This window comes from Momordica charantia (assembly GCF_013281855.1).
Source record: "Momordica charantia cultivar OHB3-1 chromosome 2 unlocalized genomic scaffold, Mcharantia_2.0 BLBB01000002.1, whole genome shotgun sequence".
Taxonomy (NCBI): Eukaryota; Viridiplantae; Streptophyta; class Magnoliopsida; order Cucurbitales; family Cucurbitaceae; genus Momordica; species Momordica charantia.
This window is the reverse complement of record NW_028275160.1, coordinates 4,165,550-4,186,866: the sequence shown is the minus strand read 5'-3', so window position 1 is coordinate 4,186,866 and position 21,317 is coordinate 4,165,550. Positions and strand designations below refer to the sequence as shown.

At 36.5% G+C, this 21,317-nt stretch overlaps 4 protein-coding genes across 12 annotated transcripts; 1 reads left to right on the top strand and 3 right to left on the bottom strand.

The window, feature by feature from the left end:
- Nucleotides 1-603: 603 nt before the first annotated feature.
- LOC111011131 (diacylglycerol kinase 5) lies at nucleotides 604-8,246 on the bottom strand. 5 transcript variants are annotated; one of them, XR_015789396.1, is made up of 14 exons: nucleotides 8,003-8,241; nucleotides 6,846-7,055; nucleotides 6,606-6,728; nucleotides 6,370-6,498; nucleotides 5,772-5,857; nucleotides 5,534-5,657; nucleotides 4,538-4,586; nucleotides 4,345-4,427; nucleotides 4,024-4,085; nucleotides 3,005-3,079; nucleotides 2,300-2,387; nucleotides 2,045-2,161; nucleotides 1,250-1,421; nucleotides 1,048-1,085 (listed from the first exon to the last, which is right to left on the bottom strand). XR_015789396.1 is itself a non-coding variant. In XM_022284774.2 (14 exons), exons 2-13 carry the CDS (start codon nucleotides 7,044-7,046, stop codon nucleotides 1,362-1,364), a joined length of 1,197 nt encoding a protein of 398 aa, XP_022140466.1. In that variant the 5' UTR covers nucleotides 7,047-7,055; nucleotides 8,003-8,241; the 3' UTR covers nucleotides 1,048-1,085; nucleotides 1,340-1,361. The 5 variants fall into 5 exon arrangements, 4 of the variants coding, with proteins under 4 accessions (XP_087977211.1, XP_022140464.1, XP_022140465.1 ...); XM_022284774.2 differs by having other exon boundaries at nucleotides 1,340-1,421; XM_088121085.1 differs by lacking the exon at nucleotides 1,250-1,421 and having other exon boundaries at nucleotides 604-1,085; nucleotides 8,101-8,246.
- A 1,465-nt stretch (nucleotides 8,247-9,711) lies between these two features.
- On the bottom strand, nucleotides 9,712-11,756 carry LOC111011225 (coumaroyl-CoA:anthocyanidin 3-O-glucoside-6''-O-coumaroyltransferase 2-like). The gene is made up of 2 exons (XM_088120903.1): nucleotides 11,752-11,756; nucleotides 9,712-11,007 (listed from the first exon to the last, which is right to left on the bottom strand). Exons 1-2 carry the CDS (start codon nucleotides 11,754-11,756, stop codon nucleotides 9,828-9,830), a joined length of 1,185 nt encoding a protein of 394 aa, XP_087977029.1. The 3' UTR covers nucleotides 9,712-9,827.
- A 1,805-nt stretch (nucleotides 11,757-13,561) lies between these two features.
- Nucleotides 13,562-15,985, top strand: LOC148212684 (putative GPI-anchored protein At4g28100). 2 transcript variants are annotated; one of them, XM_088120558.1, is made up of 3 exons: nucleotides 13,562-13,866; nucleotides 14,852-15,403; nucleotides 15,496-15,985. In XM_088120558.1, the coding sequence occupies exons 1-3, from the start codon at nucleotides 13,789-13,791 to the stop codon at nucleotides 15,826-15,828; spliced, it is 963 nt and encodes a 320-aa protein (XP_087976684.1). In that variant the 5' UTR covers nucleotides 13,562-13,788; the 3' UTR covers nucleotides 15,829-15,985. The 2 variants fall into 2 exon arrangements, with proteins under 2 accessions (XP_087976684.1, XP_087976683.1); XM_088120557.1 differs by lacking the exon at nucleotides 13,562-13,866 and having other exon boundaries at nucleotides 14,168-15,403.
- Nucleotides 15,986-16,809: 824 nt separating this feature from the next.
- On the bottom strand, nucleotides 16,810-19,931 carry LOC111011362 (equilibrative nucleotide transporter 3). 4 transcript variants are annotated; one of them, XM_022285093.2, is made up of 11 exons: nucleotides 19,774-19,931; nucleotides 19,489-19,566; nucleotides 19,294-19,372; nucleotides 19,110-19,214; nucleotides 18,859-19,014; nucleotides 18,575-18,718; nucleotides 18,358-18,463; nucleotides 17,851-18,023; nucleotides 17,615-17,775; nucleotides 17,252-17,510; nucleotides 16,810-17,154 (listed from the first exon to the last, which is right to left on the bottom strand). In XM_022285093.2, exons 3-11 carry the CDS (start codon nucleotides 19,333-19,335, stop codon nucleotides 17,047-17,049), a joined length of 1,254 nt encoding a protein of 417 aa, XP_022140785.1. In that variant the 5' UTR covers nucleotides 19,336-19,372; nucleotides 19,489-19,566; nucleotides 19,774-19,931; the 3' UTR covers nucleotides 16,810-17,046. The 4 variants fall into 4 exon arrangements, with proteins under 4 accessions (XP_022140785.1, XP_022140783.1, XP_022140784.1 ...); XM_022285091.2 differs by having other exon boundaries at nucleotides 19,504-19,566; XM_022285092.2 differs by lacking the exon at nucleotides 19,774-19,931 and having other exon boundaries at nucleotides 19,489-19,766.
- Nucleotides 19,932-21,317: the final 1,386 nt, after the last annotated feature.

Here is a 21,317-nt window from a genome sequence, read left to right as displayed (position 1 = left end):
CAGGCAGGAATGTAGAAGATGGCGAGAAAAAGCACAAATAGCAAGTTGCTTAAGGAAGATCAAATCCTCAATATTCTGATAATTAATAGTGGGGGCCAAAAGATATCATTTTCACCACCATCTTCCCTTCCTTTTCCCACTTTTTGCTCCTTCCCATTTGTTCTTCTCCTTTTCCAGAAACATGAAGATCTACTTTTGCTTGAAAAGAATAGATAAAGCTATCTTTACGAAGACAACATTAGTGCATGCAGTAAGGTGTATAATGTTATAAAACAGGCGGGCATGTCCCGAGCTGTTAAGGGTTAGAGTAACACAAGAGAATCACTCACCCCATTCATCCTCCCATGTGATTGTGACCCGTTTTGCAAAAATCATCACCCATTCATTTCCTGTTTCTATTCATTCAGTTTGCTGTGTGAAATTGTTCTTCTGAAGGCTCTAAAATTGTAAGGTGCAACTATTACAACAAAGCCTAGTTCATTCTCTCTTCTTAGATAACATGAAATAAGATGAAAAAAAAGGAAAATTTTCGAGACTTGAGTTACCACTCAACAGAAAAAAGAGAAAAAGAAAGACTTTTGCTTCAACTCATCAGGGTGAATGTACACCAAAAAAGCAGAATCGCTATATATTTGAAGATATTATTGAAGAGGCAACATTATCGGAGATCAAGCCAATCGTTGTAATTACATATGCCCACTGTTCAGACAATATTAAATCACCAACATTCAGAGAAAACTATGTAAAAAGGTATGTGTTTAACTAAGATGAGAGATATCAATTTCGTCTGGAATCTTAAAGGTGGCTGCTGCACCAAATTTCCTGAATTCTTCACCACTTTGTGTTGAGTCGTCTTCATAATCCTCCTCATCAGAGTCCTCATCATGCCTGCTCGGTGTCGAGGGATCATGAACGCTTTTGGCTCTGCAATTATGGGTGGCAAGCATGTTGACTTGGCCAAGATGAGAGATTTCCACCATAACAGATTCATTGGCAGGGAGGGGTTGCTTCCAGGGTTCCCCATCAATCCTCATAAATGTGTGATCATCTGCACCTTTCTGAAACTCAAACCTGATGCGATGAGCCTTGCACCAAATCAAAGGCAAAATGTGAGTAAAATAGAATAGAGACACAGGGAATATGCTAAAAGAAATTCAGAACATTATCTAACCATGAAGATTTTATAACTGTAATTCCTAAAGGAGGGGTCATATTATTCTTTCAAGCACAGGCTCAAGGAAAAACTTACATCCGCAACTACCGCATGGTAATACTTGAAGACATCTATACCAATAACCTTCTAAAACAGTACCACTCAAATTTTGAAGTCTAATCTGACCTGCATCGAGCTCTCACTTTTATTATGAGATGCAATTCAACACATTATGCTGGAACCTCAAGATAGATGGATGAATGGATTTCTGTAACCAAGTAGATTCCAGATTTAGCCACAAAGTGGTCTACAGTAGCAACGGTACGTTTACCTAAAATAATGTGCATGATCAAAAGATCTTTACATGCTTGGGAGTGATTTTAGCCTAACCAAAATTACTTTTGCAAATTTTTAAAATCACCTATATCACTGTCAATCATTACAATTTTAAATGTCAAAATCACTTTCAAACATGCCATAATGTTTGACAATGAAATACAAGTGATTTTGGAGAGTGGCTGATTTTGGCAGCCAAAATCAATCTTGAACATGACCTAAGTTATCAGGAAGTATCCACCCCTTCAATAAAATACATATTCTATAATTTTTCTTTCTACCGAAGGTTGCTGAAATTGCTAGCCATATGGTTCTTAGTCTGCTTCATATTCAGTTAAAAATTGTAAGATTACGATCTAAGCAGAACATAATTATGATAGTCTTTGGTTGTTATGAGCATTTTACCATAGCCTACATCCCATATACTAACCGATAGGAACTACAACCATAACACACGGAAATATATGAATCTCTATCTGCTTCCAAAAGCCTTCTTTGGACTTGTGTGATGAAGATACAGTTTCTAAAATGTCTTAATCCGATTCCATTTCTCACCTGTGCAAGGCGAGTTCCATGTCCTTTTGGAGCAAGCAAAACCAGTCCATGCCAAGCATCTCGAAAGCCAACAACCTCAAGAAGGCCATCATCGACATATGGTGGAGTCAAGTCTCTCTATAAACCATATTTCACAAAGGTATAACATTAGATACTAAAGGAGAAAAATGTGAAAGTAATTAAAGCATTCAACCAACATCAGGAATCAGATGCTACTTCAAATCTAAATACAAAATAACGAGATTGAGAACTAACATCACGCCGCTTTCTGTTATTTGGTGTCCCCCATGGATTGAATCCACCAGAAAAGCTGGGCAAGTTAAGGCATACGATTGACCTGATTCTGCCGTAGACATCAAGGTACAACGTTGAATAATCAAAAAGGGAAGCATATGGTATCCTAATATTAGCAAAATAAAAAAAAAGGGATCCTATAAATTACTAAATCATTTTAGTTATCTATTATTGCCGTTAGTCTGAGATGAGAGAGAAGGGGTACTATTTTCTTGCCAGAATAATTAGCAAGATATTATTGACAGAAAACTAGTAGTGCAGAACTGATTAGGATGAAAACAAATGATAAGATATAGGATGCTGGTTTCAGTTTCCAATCAAAAATAATAGTTGTGGTTGAAAGAACATTACGACACGCCAACACTCAAATAAGTGAGATGCATCACTACTTCCATACTTGTTCTTCCGCATGTCCAGCAAAAAAATTCGAAGGATAAATATTATAGTCCGATATCAGATGGGTAAAATGAAAAGGAGGTACGTCAATCGAGAAAAATTGAATTTGAGTACATTGCAGTCAAGAAGCAGATCAGGTTATTACCAATAGACAAACAAATAAATTATTTGAAATTTGAACAGAACTTTTCAATATGGTTCTAAAACGAAGTCAATTGAAAGAAGTGAAAGAGGGTCCAGTAAGTAATTTTCAAAGCTGAAAAACTTTACCCATGAGGTATATGCAACTCTTGCCAATTACCAGGACATTTCATGATCTCCACCTTAGCAATTTGAACTATATTCCTACAGTGACAGGAAGCTAGGTTAAACAAAGAAATGGGAAAACAGAGGCTACAGAAAATGAAACAATACTTTACTATAGAATCAATAGACAAACTAGAGGCTAATGCATATCATTCTTGCATTTCATTTTGAATTAATAAAGTAGAAACACCCATTTTAATTAAAATTTGACAATTTTACAGTTTGAACTTGAAGATATTTTCCGTTACTAATAAGAATTGTCGTGCAATTGCTCCGGGCTGTTCTCTGTTAAGTATTTATTCCTGAATTTGATAGTAAGGAAATCTGCCCTATATAAAGAACATTCTATGGTGAGTACAAGGACAAAGGCCCCAAAAAGTTAGTTTTTTTGTGTGGACACTGCCATGGGGGAGTGGATATAGATGCCTTGACATGCTTCTTAGACCCTCGGGGCTGCACTATGGAATAGGCAAAGGAAAATCAAGACCGTATTCTTTCATTTTCAATACAGTAGCAAGTGTTAGAGATTTATACGAGTTTCAACCATCTTGGGCTCTCCACAGAGCAGCAAAGGAGAGCTTGATACAGCTGTTAGATGCCCATAGACAGAAGAGGGCGGGCTAAGATATTATGCATCTAGTAAAAGCAATTCATTGGGGTCTTGGAAAGAAAGGAATGAGAGGGTATTTATTGACGAGATTCGGAAAGATGTGGACTTGGCTAATTAAATGGTTCAACGTAAAGCTTATATTTCCATCTTTTATATTATTCCACTAATGCAATTTATATGAATTTCAATTTTGTAAAATCTCGTAATGGGTAGCCTAAACATTGTATACCTCACGAGTGATTTACTGGGAGTTTTGTGTACACCTCCTCATGGTTAATTTAGCTCACTATACTTTTCACTACATCGAGAAAAATAAAAATATCCCCCCATCCCACATAAAAAAGTAATATATATACACACACACGATACGCACATGGATGAAGGATGAAACACAGGAGCCAAAAACCAGGTGCTGCCAATCTTTGCATAGGTACTCTGGGAGAAAAGGTTAAACTTGGTATAAAAGCATCAATAATATAATAATTGAAAAGTTACATGTGCTTGGCAAATAAATTTGAGAAAACTTACATGTTGAAGCTTATATTTTGACGATTCAATATTTTCAAAATCAAGTTCATAATATCTATTCTCTCGTATAAAAATTTTAGTGTGATTAAAAACTAGTCTAAAAGCAATTTTTAACACACAAAGTCCATCAATAATATAATATTCATTAAGAGATTTGTAACGCTACCTGGTTAACCAACTGATTCTTAAATTTTTCGGGATGCAACTTTCTCTCAGAATGAAATGCATATGATACTTGAGCATCCATTCCTATAATCAAAACAAAGAACCCACTCTCATGTCAGAGTCCGTTTCCAGATGTTACAACTTTTAGTAACAGGTTGAACTTTTATCTAGAACTATCGTGGATGTAGTCTTACCCATGCTGAAGTAGTTCCAGAATCCCCCACGGAATGTGAGGCAACCTTCCTGAGAATCAAGTAAATATTTTAATACATAAGAGAGCAGAAGATCAACTTATATAAAGCATAATTGTAGGCAAAAATTCTTTCATAAAAGGAATATCAAACAAAATGAGAACTACAGGCCAGCTTTCCAGAAATAATACTTTTGCTACGTGCTGAATTCATTGCATAACCTTTATACAGTTTCAGAATCTACATTAAGAACGTTGCTATAAAATAAAGAATGGAACTAATATTTGAAAATGAGAAGTTACAAAGTAGAATTGAGGATAACTACGACACAAAGAAAGTTAACTTCCTTTCCATAAGACTTTGATTTCTAATTTATATCGATTACTTGTACCTTTCAATCACGCTTCAGCGTTCAGCTAAAAATGCTCATTCCAAGTACAGATATTGAGTTATTTATCAAGTCTTCTGCAATCATGGAGTAGGAGATGGTAATGAAACAATCTAATTGTACTTAAGCAAAAACCTTTATACTCCAAAAGGTCATACATTAGTCATCGTTCTTCATAAAACAAGAACTCTCTTCAATACTAGTTCTAGGATAACATACTTGGACAGATAATCTAGTCACCTTATCCAATACCGTTGATCAGAAATACCACTACTGTCCTGTGTAGAGGATTTCTAATTTGTTTTCATCAAAATCAAGTATCCTTTGTAGAGCTTACCTTCGACCACAAGTATGACATAGTTTTGGAGGTGTTGAAAATTGGAATATTAGAGCTAATAGTTGGGTAAATTTTTTTCGGCTAAGAGATTGAAGGCTAAATTAAACTTGTAAGAAAAGTACTTAAGATGGTGATGTCTGGGTTTTGCAGGCAGGTATCTTTGAGAGAGATAACAAGATAATCCGCTAAAATTAATCAGAAAAATCAAAATACTCTTTTTTTGACAAAAAATGCAATACAAACAGAGAATATTTGTCACATAGTATGCAGTTACCACGCTGTGTTCGTCACCCTCAGTGACACGGTGAAATGCATGTAGGGAATGTGGCAATTCAAGAGGAGGAATAGGATCGCATGAGCCTTCAGTTGGAGCTCTCATCCTCATCAGAAGATGCCAACTGTCATACAACAATAACACAATCCGTTACAGCTTTTGATTATAACAATATCGAGTTTATCATAAGCACATATGCAAGCATGTGTGCGTCAGCCTTGCTACCCGATTTTCTTACTTGTCTATTTTCATTTCCTTTGCTTTCAGAACTTGATCTAAAAATGAAAGCACAGAGTTAGGGTCTGTTCCAGGATTCCTCTTTCCCTGAAATTAGGAAAAAGAAAATTCGTTTCAATTCTTGTGCAGCTTTATGATAATATCAGGATGATATTAATCATTATATACATGCTGCTGGTTGATATCAAACTGAAATGCCACTACTCAGAGAAATGCCTTCAACCTTAAAATGCCTGTCAATAAGGTTATGGACGATAACTAATATTCCAACCAATAAGAGAGCAGCAATTCAATATCCTAATTCTTTTTTTTTTTTTTTGATATCCGTAAGTGTCCGGGCCAGCTTACGCGCACCTCGACTAATCTCACGAGGCAACCGCCTGACCCTACAACATTTGGTGCTGACAGCACATAGGAATTACTAATTCGTAAGGTAGGTGGCCATCTTGGGGTTTAAACACATTCCCTCTTAATTAACCCTAATCTCTTTGGACCAATGAGCCCATCCTAATTCTGACTTCGTTTACATTTACTCAACACCGTTTTCAATGCTACCATGTTAAAATGGTAACCAGACAGTGTGAAATGAAATTTCTTACCCAACCAAATGCGAAAGGAAGATTGTTTCCAGTTCCTAAGGGCACTGTAGCTATTGGAGGTGGATGAGATAACTTAAGATCACAAACAACTCCAAGAAGCCAGCCAGCCGTTCCGTCACCCCCTGCAACCTGAAGGATCAAATGCATTAAGAATGGAAGTTACAGCACAAGATGCTGCTAAATCATACAATTATAACTTTGGTGTAGATATAAGAAAACATATATCAGAAACTAACAATTAGTCGCAATTTCTTCTGAATATTGGCAGCAAGTTCATCCCCGTTAAGCTTAAGTTTTTCGAGATTCAAGAAGATTCTGCGCAGCACCTCATCAGGAGCTTCTTCCCCCAAATCAAAAACCTTACAATTAGTCAGATAAAAGTCAACTGACCGGAAATTCAGTAATTTCCTACAAAACTGAGTGATATCCCCAATGCTGGCAAGAAGCATTTAAAACCTTTATGATAAAAAATTCACCTGTCTCTCTTTGAGAAGAGAACGATATGTACTAAGGAGAGCGCCACCAAGCTGACCACCACTTTTGGAGTTGATAAATACTAAAACAGGACAACTGGGAACATGAGGAACGTTCTCAACCTCTAATTCAGATAGGAGTACGTAATTAGGGATGAGGAAATTCTTCAAAAATTCAGAATGATCCTGAAAATTCGTCATCATTGCCTCCAACTGCATCACATGAAATGCATCTTCGTTAACGAATTTTAGGATATCCTCATGAGTCTGATTTATGCAGACAATGATGCAAAATAGAGATCCTTAAATCACATAAAACAATAATTTGCTTTGTTTTGGGAATTAGTAGGTTATGTGAATATCAAAAGTTGCTCAAAATACTACCCATTCTACACAATTCGTCTGAATCATCTGGGAAACAAAAACATAAAGAAGATAAAAGAGATGAAACTATATCCCATCACTCATTCAGTCCCCAAACAGAAATTATAGATTCCAATCCTTGTGATTCATTGGTCGGTACTTAACAAAACTTCATGATCAAACTCAATGAATTAAGGTGAAGCAGGCTAGGTATAGATTCTTAACCGAGTTTTTAGATCTTATGAATAAAAATATTAACATAGGCCAATGATTTTAGAGAAACATCCCTGACGGATCGCTGATCTAGTACATAAATTGGAAGTCAATATGTATTTCGCAACATTATAAATTACCAATGTTGCTGCATGTTCATAATTGTGCAATACATTGACGTCAAATACAAATTGCACGAATATTCTCAGCTCGGCAGTGAAAAATCATATGGAGAGAGAAAATGACCCCACTCGGAATGCGAAATAAACAAAATTGAGAATAATCAAAACGTCAAAGCGTCAAAAAGCGCATGGAATATCTCTGGTCTGTAAAGATCATTATATCCTCCCAAAAAAGAAAAGCAATCAGCCGGAGATTCCGAATTCTCCAGTGCACGGAGTTAACTCAAACATTTCCAGAGAAGCAGCAGATCGACCAAACACAAAAGTTTTACTTTCTAATTATGTCTTCTCCACTCGCGCCTACAAATGCCCGTAAAAATGCCAGAAGAAGCAAATAACATAGAGATCTCACGGAATTGGATCAGGAAAAGCCCCCCGAGAAAATGAAAATTTTCAAATAACCTGGAAAAGCCACCGGAAAACCAAATCGTAGACGGAACTGGATTGAAGAAATTTGAAACGCCTCCTGCCAGTTGGGTCAAAAATTAAAATGCATATGCAGCAGAATTAATGATGTATGTGAGAACAAATTGGTGGGAAGACGGAAAAAGGCGCGTTGACTGCTTCAGATAGCTACACATCCAGCCTCATCGCCATCGGACTCTCATTTTTTTCAGTTACAAGATATAATTGTTAATTATTATTTTGAACTTCACGACATTTTATTTTACGAGGAAGATATTTGATATTCATCTTGCAGCGGACATGGCTGCCGCGTGCACGTCACTCGCCTGTTTAGACCATGCGGACCCCGCCAAATTACTCCATTTATTTTTCCCTTTTCTTGGCACGTGCGTAACAGATTCCAACCAATTTTATATTAAGTTTCTGATTTAGGAAAAAGAACGTTGTTTTTTTAAGTGAAATAATGGCCAAATCAAGCATCTATCTATTCATCTCCTTAAAGTGAGCGATTCAAATCACTAGTGAATGATGTCATTGTTGTAGTACGTGTGTGGCCCAATCCTCCACGAGAATAAATCGAAAATGCATTTTCAATGTTCATTATATTCCTGTCCGTAGGTTAAACCTTCATAAATCAATTTTGTTGTACTAAAAATAATAACAAAAATAAGAGTCAAACAAATTTATAAAATTACAACAACATATATATCCAATGTTAATTCATCAAAGTATTTCTAAATTACAAATCAATTTATCAAATACCTAATTCAGTGCATCATTTTAATTGTTGACGTGAAGTTTATGTTTAACCTTAAAATGCCATCAAATAATAATTTATGTACTCTACAATCAAATTATTTTTGCTGATAATATACAATAAAATGGATGCAAATTTGACTAGTTAGAAAATGGATAACACGAGTAGGAATATAAGATAAATAATTTTTGTTGGTGCAATAAATAAATGTGGGGACGGAGACGAGAGATTAAACCTTTGTTACTTTTCATTCTAGTCCTTTGATCCATTTCTCTTTCTTTCTTAGTGCATAGCTAGTTATGATTTCCTTTTCAAAAAAATTAAAAAAATAAAATAAAAAAACTGATGGAGTCTTATTTTTCCTTGTAGTCTATTGGTCTATTTCTCTTCCTTTCTTAGTGTAATAGTTATTTTAAAAAAAAAAAAAAAGTTTCCTATGCTTTCACCTATCAGGTTGCGACAGGTGTATGGGCTATGTGGGATATATTTGGTACTCCTGTAGCCTCATTGTTTCCATAGCAGAAATTCTTTCTGAAAATATTATCTCAAAGCTCTACGGTTGTCTTCTTAAAGGGATGAAGTTTTCTTATACTCTTAGAGATTCCAACGTATGATTGCTGTATCGGATATATATGTTTAACATACCAATCACGATTGTATATTATATTTATCAATTTATTATTAATTTGAAAATTTTCAATTCATAACTTAAATTTAACACGTGTTATAGATTAAAGGATCTTATTTTCTTCAAATACAACAAAAATTTTGATTTTATTGAATATATTTTAGATTACATTCTAGTATGATTTGATTTAGATAGGATTATCTTTGTACAAGTTTAAAACTTTCTAACATATTTGAAAATACATATTTTATTTTATTCTTGATTTTCTAATATAACTTAATCTTATTTACCTAAATCTATCGTATTTAATACATAAGCGAATTTTATTAAAATCTGTAAGGAATAAAAATACATAACATTAAACTTGCAATACCCATATTTTAAAATAGCTTGCAGTGTTACTGCTTGATGTTGCAATCTATGAATGGCTCCCCTCATCAGCAACTGAAAAGATTCAGTGTTTGTTCCCACACGGCAACAAAGCGAGCCATGTGAGCGGTACTGAGAGCCAACCCAACCTCGATTCCACCATTCTCATTTCTCGATTCTCCCAGAGAAAATAGGCTCCCTGAATCTATGTGAATCACATCAGTTTTTATGGGCCTCCCCCACCCAAAGTCCACATCGTACGCACCCAACCTCGGCGACCCAGCCACTGCGAACACAACTCCACGCTCTTTATACTTCTTCCAAACCGACGCCCACTCCGCCGTCTCTTTCAACGGCTCATCCTCCGCTTCTCCCACTCTTTTCCCAGTGGCCTTCATTCCCACAATTACACCATCTCCACCCAAAAGCTCCCCCTTCTCTACTACCGCATGGCAAAACGCAAGGCAATTCCCGAAATACCCCGCAGGCATCGGATATCCAAGTCGCTTACGGCAGTCTGCTGCGAATGCGAAGCAACAAACTTCACTTCCTTTTCCATTTCCTCCTTCGCCTTCACGCGATTTGATGAAACAAACCCAAACAAGAGAGCATACTGCAACGAAACTCGAAAAATGTGGAGATTCCGCCCTGGCCCAGCTCTTCAGTCCCTCAATTTGGGCTTTCGACAGCTCAAATGTCGCCCGAACCATGTCGGCCAGACGCTTACTGATGGGCTCACTCCCGAAATTGATGGGCCCAGCCATGCTCCACTGTAGCTGGAGAATGGTCGATTCAAGTCCATTCGGGTCTCGAACCACAGTCCGATCGTGAACCGGCGTTGGCCCATCGAAGTCTTGCCCTTTACAGATGGACGCCCATGATTTGACGAAATGGTGGAATGCGGGTCCGTCGACGGCGACGTGGAGGAACGACAGTCCAATGGAGAGGCCTTGGTAGGGGAAGATGGTGACTCGCAGTGTGAGAAGAGGAATCGCCTGAGTCGTCCCATCCGAGGCGACGCGGAAATTGGGCCAGTCCTGACATAATTGATACACGTCTGTGGCATCTTTTGCATGGTCGGCTATAAGGGCGTGGAAGTGGCGAGAGTCGGACTCGGCGATGGAGAGGGAAACAGAGTCTCGAGGGGAACAGAGGATGTGAGGCTTCTGAGGCTGCGTAGAATTAGATTCTTGCTGGAAATACAGCAGCCAAAATAATACTCCTTGGCTATAAAAAATGATCCTGGATCTATTATTATTTATGAGGTTTCATCTTAAACTAATCGGTTATGATAGGAGTAATCCATGATCCATTATCTTTTTAATGTGGGATCCTTATTAATTTCGTATCATTTTCTTTTGGAGTTGATCCCGCAACCCCAACAAATTCAAACCAGTGGTGTTTATGAGAGCTTCATTACAAAAATGGCAATTTTTCCCATGGGGTCGGAAAGGGAGCGATATTTTTTTTCTTATTTATGGGGTTGAAAATTTATATATTTAAAAAGGAAAAATCATAATGGGTTGCAAAAAGTTAGATGTCATATTTGCTAGAAAAATAATTTATAAATAGGATAATTTTCTATGGCATATTATTAAGGGAGAAAACTTGGATCCGTAATATTAGTTTGGCCCAATAATAAGTAAATAAGGGTTGACTTTTGCTTTTTCTTCTTGTTTTTTCAATTTTTATAGTTCAAACATGAAAAATTCAAACTAAAACTCATGCCTTCTTGATTAAAAACACATACACATGTCAATTATAATCAAACTAAACTCATATTTACTATTTTCTAAAAAAAATTATAGATCTCATCAAAATATACTTGTAGTTTTTTCACAAACAATCTCCTTCTCTTCATTTTTGTCTCTCCCAACACCTCTCACCTCTCCTTCTTTTTTTCACTTATGGAAAAACTTGTCTCTCTCTATTTTTGTTTTTTACAACTTACTGCAAACTTAAATTTAAATCTTGCTCAAGTTATAGAATCACCCCATGATAAAGGTATAATTTTATTTTTGCTTTTTATTTTTCTCTCTCTAGCCCTTCATTTTAGGTGTCTTATCCACCTAAATTAAAAATAATGAAAGCAAAAGAAAAATTGTATACCTTTTATTGTGGAGTAGAGAGATATTTGTAAAGAGGTATTTGGGATTCTATAAATTGAAAAAAAAAAATGGAGGAAGCTTTCAGAATAGAAAAAGAGGGAGGCGAGGCGTTGGAAGGAGAGCAAGAGGGGAGTAGAACGCCAAAACAACTCAAGTAAAAGTAAAATCCGACACTTGTTCACTTATTGTTGGTTCCCGTGAGGTACCAATGCTCTCACTACTATTTAGGAGACAAGTATTTTTTTCTCATTAATATTAATATACCATTTTTAATCATTGGTATACCAAATAAATAGTATATCACTAATATGGTATTTTTTTATTATTGATCAAATCTATTAGTAATTTTTTTTCATATGATATGCTAATATATATAGTATACATGTCTAATGTGATGTATCATTTTCTGTATTATTAATAAAGTATATCATTAATATACCTAATATAAAGTATCACTAATATATGTTTTTCTATATTTCTATCTATTTTACAAATATTTTATTACAAATTTCTATTTATTGAATAATTATATCCTAACTGGGAGAATATTAAATGAAATCAAACAAGCCTAACTCAGCTAGTATCTGACCTATAAGTATGTATTCAAATCATGCTGTACAACTAGTAGCCGATGATATAAGTGATGACCCAAATCATTCAACAAAGTCTTACATTCTAATTGGCCCAAAAGTAACCAAATTCAATTTCAGTAGGGTGTTACCTTCATCCTATTTTCCATTTATTGTGTCAAAGTGACATTGAATTGGACAATAACACATATACAAAATATTCAGCTGGAAATATAAGAGAGAAAAATGTGGCAAAATTAATGTTTATAGGTAGGAGTAAAAGAGAAACAAAATGAACACTAACACAAAGTTAAGGTATACAACTGGAATTAGAAGAGAGAAAAAAAAATGTAATATGACGAACACCTAATAGCCGCAAGCTGAAACTGAGAGTATTTTTTCTTTTATTCAAATTGTATTTCCATTTCTAATTATATTTATTTATTAATGTTCAGTTTATTCAATAAGATTTTTAGTATTTTTTTACTAATGTTTTTGCTGTTTAAAAATTGATTTAGATTTCCTTTTGCTTGTTTAGTTTAGTTTGGTGAATTATAATATAAAATTAACGGTAATTAAAAATATATATTTATCATAAAGAAATGTCGTTTGGGCATTTAGAAAGAAAATGGAGAGGTAATTAAGAACACGTACTTGAATTTTTCCGTCTTGGACAATAATCCCAATTATTTGGGTATAGAAGAAAAAGATTGCAGCCTGCACGTGCAAAAGAACGCAGGCCCAAAAAAGGATCTGGCCCATTACTCAACCCGCCAACAGGGCTCCAACATTCTATTCTATTACTTTCCAACCGCCAAATTCCTCCTAAAATTTGCCATTTTATTGAGGCCATGAATCAAAATTAATTGATATACAAATCTTGGTCCAAAGGTCAGAAGAATAAGTGGTATCAGTACCTACTTCCGAAGACATTTCTAAGACGAAAATGCAAAAGCTAATATTATAACTTTTCAACATATGAACGTATGGTTTATATAACTTTACATGATTGAAATAATAATGCAGGGCTCGGAAAGGTCAGAGGTTAGGAAAAAATGAAGTGGCTTTGTTTTCATGTGGCATTGCAATTTACAGAGACGGAGGGGGGGGCGGGGGCGGGGGCCCTACTGAGGTTGTGTTGTGGGGGCAGAGAACACTGGAGTCGAGGCGAGGTGAGACAAGAGCTTTTCTAAAAGGCAACTTTTCGTTGGAATCATTTCTTCCTGATTGACATTTCGGGTTTGTCTTTTAAGGTAACGCCATTCATGTTCTCTTCTCACTCCCTCTCTCTTTCTTCTCTTTTGTGATCCAAAACCCAATTGGGTATTTTATATTTGTCATTTTTTAAGAGGATGAGATGCCGAAGAAACGATGGGTTTCCAGTGGGCAGTGGCAACAACAATTTGGCGTCTTGCTATGCAAATGCTACGGTAGGTAAATAATACAATACCCATACACCCCACGACTGAATTTCTCGAATTTCCTTCAACTCATAATTTTGATCCTAAAACAGAGGACGAAGTTGTTTGTTGGTCGTTCCCTTCGAAAGGAAAGAAAGAAGAAAAAGGAACCATGGGTTTAGGTACTCCTGCTCCTCCACAAAGTCCAAAAAGTAAGGCGGTCCGCTTTATGTCGTGGTCCGGTGGTCATGGTCACAACACAACTCGCTCGCTAACTCGGAGCTGCACCGAATTCGGAGGTAATTTGATAGCCTCTTAAGTTTATCCAATGGGTCTCTGTAAGACCAAAAAGGCATCACAACAAACTGCCAAATTTCTTTTCTTCTCCTCTCTCTCTCTCTTAATTCTTAAAATCCAGCAAAACGAATCTATTCCTTTTTCGATCTCTCAGATCCACCAGAGACCCCCAACACCATTATAGATTACAGAAAAGAATTCCTCATAATTCAGTCCCAATTACGATTAGCCACCAGCTTCCACTGCCTCAGAAGACCAGGGCCAATTTCTCTCTCTCCCTCTAGTCTCTCTCGCTCACTTTAGAAGATGTGTTAGCGCCCATGTGGGCATGCCCTGTTTTCATTTATCTCCGTTCCGTGACCATCTTCCAAACCAAACCAACTTCTACATCGTTTCCATTCTTTTGCTTTACGCTTTCTTTTCGCCAGGTTGCTTTAATTTAACATTATTTTAGGTAGTAGAAAGGAAAAACAAAACCGATTCCCTTTTTAGTCAAATCCGCTTTCGAATGCTCTCCTTTAATTTAACCTTCATTTTCCCGATTAGCCTTTATTCCTCTGCTGGATATCAAACAAAACCCAACAAAGAACTTGGTCTTCAGTGACCACTGAGGACGGGGCCAGAGAATCTCGAAAATATGACCTCCATGACGCCTATACTTGCATCATCTATCCTTCTCTTATCGACTCTGTTTTGCATTTCTGCTGCGGATTTTCAGGTTGAATCAGTCGACGGTGAAAACCAAGTATTATTAGCAGGAGAATACCCGCTGCTGAACTCGGTTCCGGCCTTCCCAGTGGAAACCGAAACTCAAGCCTGCCGGCTGGACCTATCGGACGAGCTGTTCGGGGGAGTGAGGCAAGCCTGCAACGGGAACCTGGACCGGAGCCGGTGCTGTCCAGTATTAGCCGCTTGGCTGTTCGCAGCCCACGCGAGGTTGGCATTAGAGGTGTCAGGCCCAGCGGCATCGGGGGAAACAGATCTCCCGTTGATGCCAGACGATTCCCAGAAGTGCGTGGAGTCGCTGCAGAGCTCGTTGGTGCGGCGCAACATCAGAATCCCCCAACCGAATGCGAGCTGCGACGCCGTGTTGTGCTTCTGCGGAATTCGACTCCACCAGATAAGTTCCCTGTCGTGTCCAGCCGCATTCAACCTCTCCGGGTTTCAGAATGCGAGTGCCGCCCCGACAGCCGCGGTGCGTGATCTGGAGAAGAATTGCCGCAACGCCTCCTACTCTGGCTGTACCAAATGCCTCGGTGCACTCCATAAGGTAATCGAATTCTTACGGAACCACAACAGTTTTGTTTTGTTTTGTCCACTCCACAATTTGAACTGAAAAATGTGATTAATGGATTTGATTAGGTAAAAGGGGCTCCCTCTCGGGATAGCAGCACCACCGAGAGAGGCACAAAAATGTTCAGCAGAGACTGCCAGCTGATGGGGCTGACGTGGCTGCTAGCGCGTAACAAAACGGCGTACATTCCCACCGTTTCGGCGGTTTTGAGGGCAATCATGTACAGTGCGCACCCGCCACGCGATTCCAAGTGCAGCCCAGATCAGGAAAACATGCCGCTCGCCGTTGATTCGCTTCAGTTTGAGGAGGCGCAGTCCTGCTCATCTCTGCTCTCAGTTTTTGGGTTTCCATTTTTGCCCTTATTTGTACTGCCTTTCGTTTTCGTGTTAGTGTACCCGTAATATAGGCGTCCGCTCGGGTCGTTGTTTCTTGGACTGTTCCTTGGGGAAGCCCACGTCGTGTCACGTGAAGCTGTTGATTTTGTCTTTTACTATACCGTAAAAACTGGGTTCTTGATAGAGTTTTTCTTGATACAACGGTAAACTTTTCAGTTTTCAAGCAGATTAAATCCAATTATGGTATTTTCAGTGGCTAACAAAAATATTTGTCCTATTTGTATCAGTACTGTATCTTATTTGATATTAAAGTTTTAAATGTAAATGAAAATGTCATGTTTCAATTTCATAAAAACGATACGAATATCAATAAAATGTCGATGAAAATATTGAATTTTTTTGGTACTATTATAAAATGTCAATTTAGATGTCAGACCCATGTATACATGAAAATATCAATGTTGATGAATATTTAACACCATATTTGATATTAAATATAATTAGGTTTTTATTTTTATTTTGAGTTAAACTCTCGTGTTTTTCTTTGGTTTTTTTACTATATTTACAAATTAATAAAACGATTGCCATATTTATAATTACCATTCAATTATTTGGTATATGAATCATTTATGATCAGTTCATTTACTTTCGTCATGGTAAAAAGTATCTGAGTTTTTTTTTCTCTCTCTCTGTTTTTTTTTTTTTTTTTTGGTTGAGTACGAAAAGTATCTGAGTTTTTTATTTTATTTTTTTGAAAAAGGAAAAAGTATCTGAGTTGGAGTTGGGGAAAAGCTTCAGAAGAAATAGTCCCACTGAGATGGGGTCCACCCTCCTTTGTTTGAAAAGTCACTAACTCGCAAACAATATTTAAAATTGTTATTCCGAGGCCAGAAATAAAATAGCATAATTCAAATAAACTGTAAAACAAACTCATGTGACGTTTATGTATAGCTTTAATTCCAGCCCTCCTCATTGAATTTAAATTAGAAAATTTACTTTCAATCACATAATGACTAATAAATAAAATAAAATATTCTACAAAACTACTAAAATAAAATAAATCAATGTACGATTTTTAAAATTCTAAGACTATGTCGATAAAAATATTTTAAAAAATGAGTAAAAATGAGTCATAAGTAGTTGTGAGAGAACATATTGATCCTGTTTGATAAAAAAATACTCCTAAGAGTGTAGAACAAAAAATGAGAATATCAAACACTCTTCACCAAGTGCTTGTAATCAAAGTAGTTTCGCTAAAAGCAGTCCACGGTAAACGTACTGCTTTTACCAGCCCTTGCCTATTAGCCATAGCCAGTCGAGGGTTACCCCTGCAAATATTCCTCCAAGTAAAAACAGAACCAGCAAATTCCCCAATGCATTCTGCTCTGGACCCTGCACACAACACAAAAGAAAACACCACTTTTAGCTTCTAATGTAACATACAAACTACTTCAGAAACTAACTTCTATTTCCATTCTACAAATCTCACCTTGTAACCTTTTGGTGCAGAAGTGAGCACACAAACAGTCAGGTAACCATTAGTCAACCCCAAGAATGAGGTGAGGAGTATCATCCAGCCTTGATCGCCATACTTAGCTGTGAAGTAGAACGCTGGTACGAGTAAGAAACGACTAATAATTGAGACCATAAGCCCTTTGCGTGACTCTAACTTGATACTCTTGATGAGTGGAATGTATCTCCCAATAAGGTCACTAACATTGTACGCTGCAATCAGCACGAGCGCATACCTGAAAATAGTGAAGAGAGACACCGGAGTCGTCATCTGAATCCAATCAACAATGTGAATCAATAGACATCCTGATCCAGCTAACTATGTGAATGAGAAACATACCATGTTCCTAAACTGTGAGATCCAGTATCTTCAGATAGGAATCCAGGAAAAATGGATAATGTGAGGGCGTATATCAGAAAAATGTCGATTGCATAGTCGACATTCTGTAGCAGTAGTTCTTTATTGCTAAGTCGTTGAACTTCGGTTGCTTTTCCCTCGGCCTACAGGTAATTATGGTGTGTTACTTGAACAAGTTTGAAAAGGAGACACTTGGATGGTTTAAAGAATTTGCTTACCTCATCTGCTACATTATGGATGCCAGCAGCGGCAAGGTCAGCTGCAACCGTTTTTGATCCCTCTGAAGCTGCCTTGGCCCGAAAGTGTTTCACAATCGGAAGTTTTGGAAAGGTAAATGCGTAGAGAAGAACACAGAGAAGCTCGAAAAATGCCGAGATTGCAAAGAACAAAACTGCAGAGAACATGTAGAAGAGTCAGTCTCTAGGGGAGGGATCAGATGTCATTAGAGCCTATAAGTATGCTCTCTGTAACACGTATATTTCCAGGAACCAAGCTTTCATTTACATCTTAGTTAAAAATCAAATGAGTTGAAAATAGGGTAGGCAAAGACCTTAGCAACACAAATAGTGAGAACAAGTAACAAAACCCATATGCAATATATTCATAACAATAGCAGTTCAAGATCAAGAATGGGGGAAAACGGAGAAAAAGAAATTGAAATTTTAATCAAAGTACAAATCAATTTGTTTCAAAACAAACAAAAATCCAGTGGCAAGAGCACATACGAGCTCCTTTGCGAAGGCCATTCTGAGAATTCTCAAATGCTCCCTTTGTTACTAATCTCAAACCTGAGGTAAGAGCGCCGGAGGCAGCCAAGCCAGCTAGGAAAGACTGAGGAACACAAGATAAAACAGCACAAAAATGATTACATATTCAAAATCTCATGGAAACATGATCAATAAAGACAAGTGGATGTGCAAAGCCATGGAAGATGGCATTAACCTGCATGAGTTCAGGTTGCATAAAGGAAAGATCTCCAACCATTCCCCCTTGGACATGAGCATCTGCAACTCCAAAGCCGCCGCTAATGACACAAATTCCTATGAAGGGGCCAAGCCCTCCTTTTCCAGATGTTGCTAAATCCAACTACAAGAGATATTGACAATGGCACAGACCACAAAACTTTCACATAATATTACAGAATGGCCTTTAAGCAGTGGAATCAAACTAAAAGTTGTAGATTTAGTTCTCAACAAAACAAAAAGAAGGAAGGAAACTGTGCTTACAATTAAAACCGCGAGGGAGCAAATGAAGAACAGGACATATCCAAAGAGATTCCGTTTTCTGGTGTTGATCTTTGCTTCCCAGTATGCAAGTATTGAAATTGTTCCAAGTGCAAATGGTTGATACACAAGAGTAAGAACCCTTGAAGGGTGGTAATGCTGTAGACGATTTGAAATAAAGGGGGAAACATATGTGATTGAGGCTAATGAATGAATAATTCAAGAGAATGAGGGAATTGGGGATGAATATTTACCGGAAACAAATAGCCATAGTAATCTTCAATGGTGAGCATGCTGTTCCACGAGAAGAGGCATCCGTTACCAAGAAGCCAACACACAACCATGGTAGCATATTTCCCCTTTTAACAAAACAAAATATGCATCAGAGATTATATTATACTGCAACAAGAACAAAGGTTTTGATCTGATTACACAAACCTTAAGCCTTGCAACATGCGCGTTTTCATCAATCGCCACCATATTCACTTTCTTTCTGGTAGCAGCTGCAATTAATAACCTAATTTGATGCAACCAAATGGGTAAATTTCAATAGCTTTGAGAAGATCTCTTAAAACCACTGCCTATTAAGAAAACATGGATCATAATGACACAAACAAGTAGGGATATATATACCAGAAGGATCCTGACCTTCTCAGAATTCTTCAAAAATAGCAGGAACAGAGAGCAGAGTTCTTCGGCAAACACGGAATCCTACGATGGTTTGGAAGAAAGAAGAAAATTTTGAACGCTAATTAAAAGATTAGTGAGATGGGTAACACAGTTCGAATGGTGGGAGTGTATTTATCCTTTTGCAAATTTGGAATTCGATTATTTCTTCAATCATACAGAGAGATCTCACATCTGAGTGAATTTGAAAAAGGAAAAGGAGTTGTATTCCGATTCGAGAAGGAGGTTTACCAGGATGTCAGTTTCCATTTCCTTCTTGGATCCGGCGTTTGGTGTCAGCTAACTCAGTTCGGTCCGGGATTTTCTCAAAGTGTGGGATGACTTTCCGTAAATGATAAATGGTCTTCGAAGATCACCTCACATGATGAGCTAATGATAAATGGTCTTAGAGTATTGTTTTTCTTTTCGTTAGTTTGATTGGATAATGATCTCGGTTTTAGATTTTAATTTTAAAATAATAATTTTTACTCTTACAATTTATTTGATATATTTTTCATCCAAATATTTATAAAGTTTAAATAACAAAACATAAAATACACGTAAGTAGGTATAAATTTATTTTTTAAAAATAGAAGAACAAATAACTTATAAAATATTTTTGGACCAAAAGATAAGTGTATTTAAACCTTAAAAGTAAAACAAAATTCAAACCTTAATAGATTTTAATGAGCTATGGTTTAAGAATAAATATGTTTAAGTTTAACTATATAATAATTTATTCTCATAAGAAAATTATGTAATCATTACATAATTAGTTCCAAGAAACTCACTTCATAAAATAAAGGTAAATATATCCTCCAAATGTCAATTTAAGAGAATTTGAACTTGAACTCAATTTATTAGGCATCTCCCACAAATAGACTGTGATTTCAAATCGCCACTCCTCTCCTACATATTGTTGTATTAAAAAGAAAGAAAGAAAGGCAAATCATAATTAAAATAGAATTAAAAATAAATAATAAAGAAGAAGAAGAAGAGAAGGGCCATTATAAATTGGGCCTTGAAGTAGTTGTAATTTGGGCTGGCCCCTCAAAATTCTCATTCCCATTGGTAAAGTCCCCATCCAATCCATATATAAAAAAATTGAAGTGATCCATCACTGGTTTTCCATTCTTGATATGGCAAGGCCCAATCGTCCAATTATTACAATCAAATGCCCTAGAGTGAATTAAGTCGTACGATCTTTATTATCTAAATCTACAAAATCTTAATCTATCATAGATTAAGATTCAGTGTGGCCGCTGTTATATCCAATAAAATATAACATTATAAATATGGAGTGAAAATTTGAACCTTTAAACTAAAAAAAAGTTGTTAGTACTTTAATAGTTGAGTTAGGTTCAACTTAACAACTAATCAAAATAACATATGAACTTTATATTAAATATCTCAATTTAATTAGGTATATATTATATATAATATAAAAGAAACTAATATATTAAGATATATCCAATCTCTATTAAACATAAAAGTTTAAACGGATAGATTAACCTCGTGTTAACCTATAGAAGCACATGGCATGCACATGGATAACGAAAAGGGAAGCATTGGCAAGCTTAGCCTTGTTCAGAGAAAAATAGCAGCCACAAAATTTAATCAAAAAGCTTCTTTGGTCCCTTTAACAAGTCGTGACATAGGTACCATGTCTCTTTGACCATTCTCGAACACCTTTCTTTCACTTTGGAAATCAAGTTTCTCTTATTTATTTATTTTTACTTTTAGGATCAAGTTTTATTTAAAAAGCCACCAATGTTGGGGACTAAAAATGAACATTT

Coding starts and splice junctions, on each gene's coding strand:
- LOC148212684 (XM_088120557.1), top strand. CDS start 14,771: ATGACCTCCATGACGCCTATACTTGCATCATCTATCCTTCTCTTATCG. Junction 15,404..15,495: donor GCCTCGGTGCACTCCATAAG/GTAATCGAATTC, acceptor GGATTTGATTAG/GTAAAAGGGGCTCCCTCTCG.
- LOC111011131 (XM_088121085.1), bottom strand. CDS start 8,181: ATGTGTAGCTATCTGAAGCAGTCAACGCGCCTTTTTCCGTCTTCCCAC. Junction 4,086..4,344: donor AGAATCAGTTGGTTAACCAG/GTAGCGTTACAA, acceptor CTTTTCTCCCAG/AGTACCTATGCAAAGATTGG. Junction 3,080..4,023: donor GTGTTTCATCCTTCATCCAT/GTGCGTATCGTG, acceptor CTGTCACTGTAG/GAATATAGTTCAAATTGCTA.
- LOC111011362 (XM_022285093.2), bottom strand. CDS start 19,335: ATGGTGGCGATTGATGAAAACGCGCATGTTGCAAGGCTTAAG. Junction 18,719..18,858: donor GCTCCCTCGCGGTTTTAATT/GTAAGCACAGTT, acceptor TATCTCTTGTAG/TTGGATTTAGCAACATCTGG. Junction 17,511..17,614: donor TCTCACAGTTTAGGAACATG/GTATGTTTCTCA, acceptor CACTATTTTCAG/GTATGCGCTCGTGCTGATTG.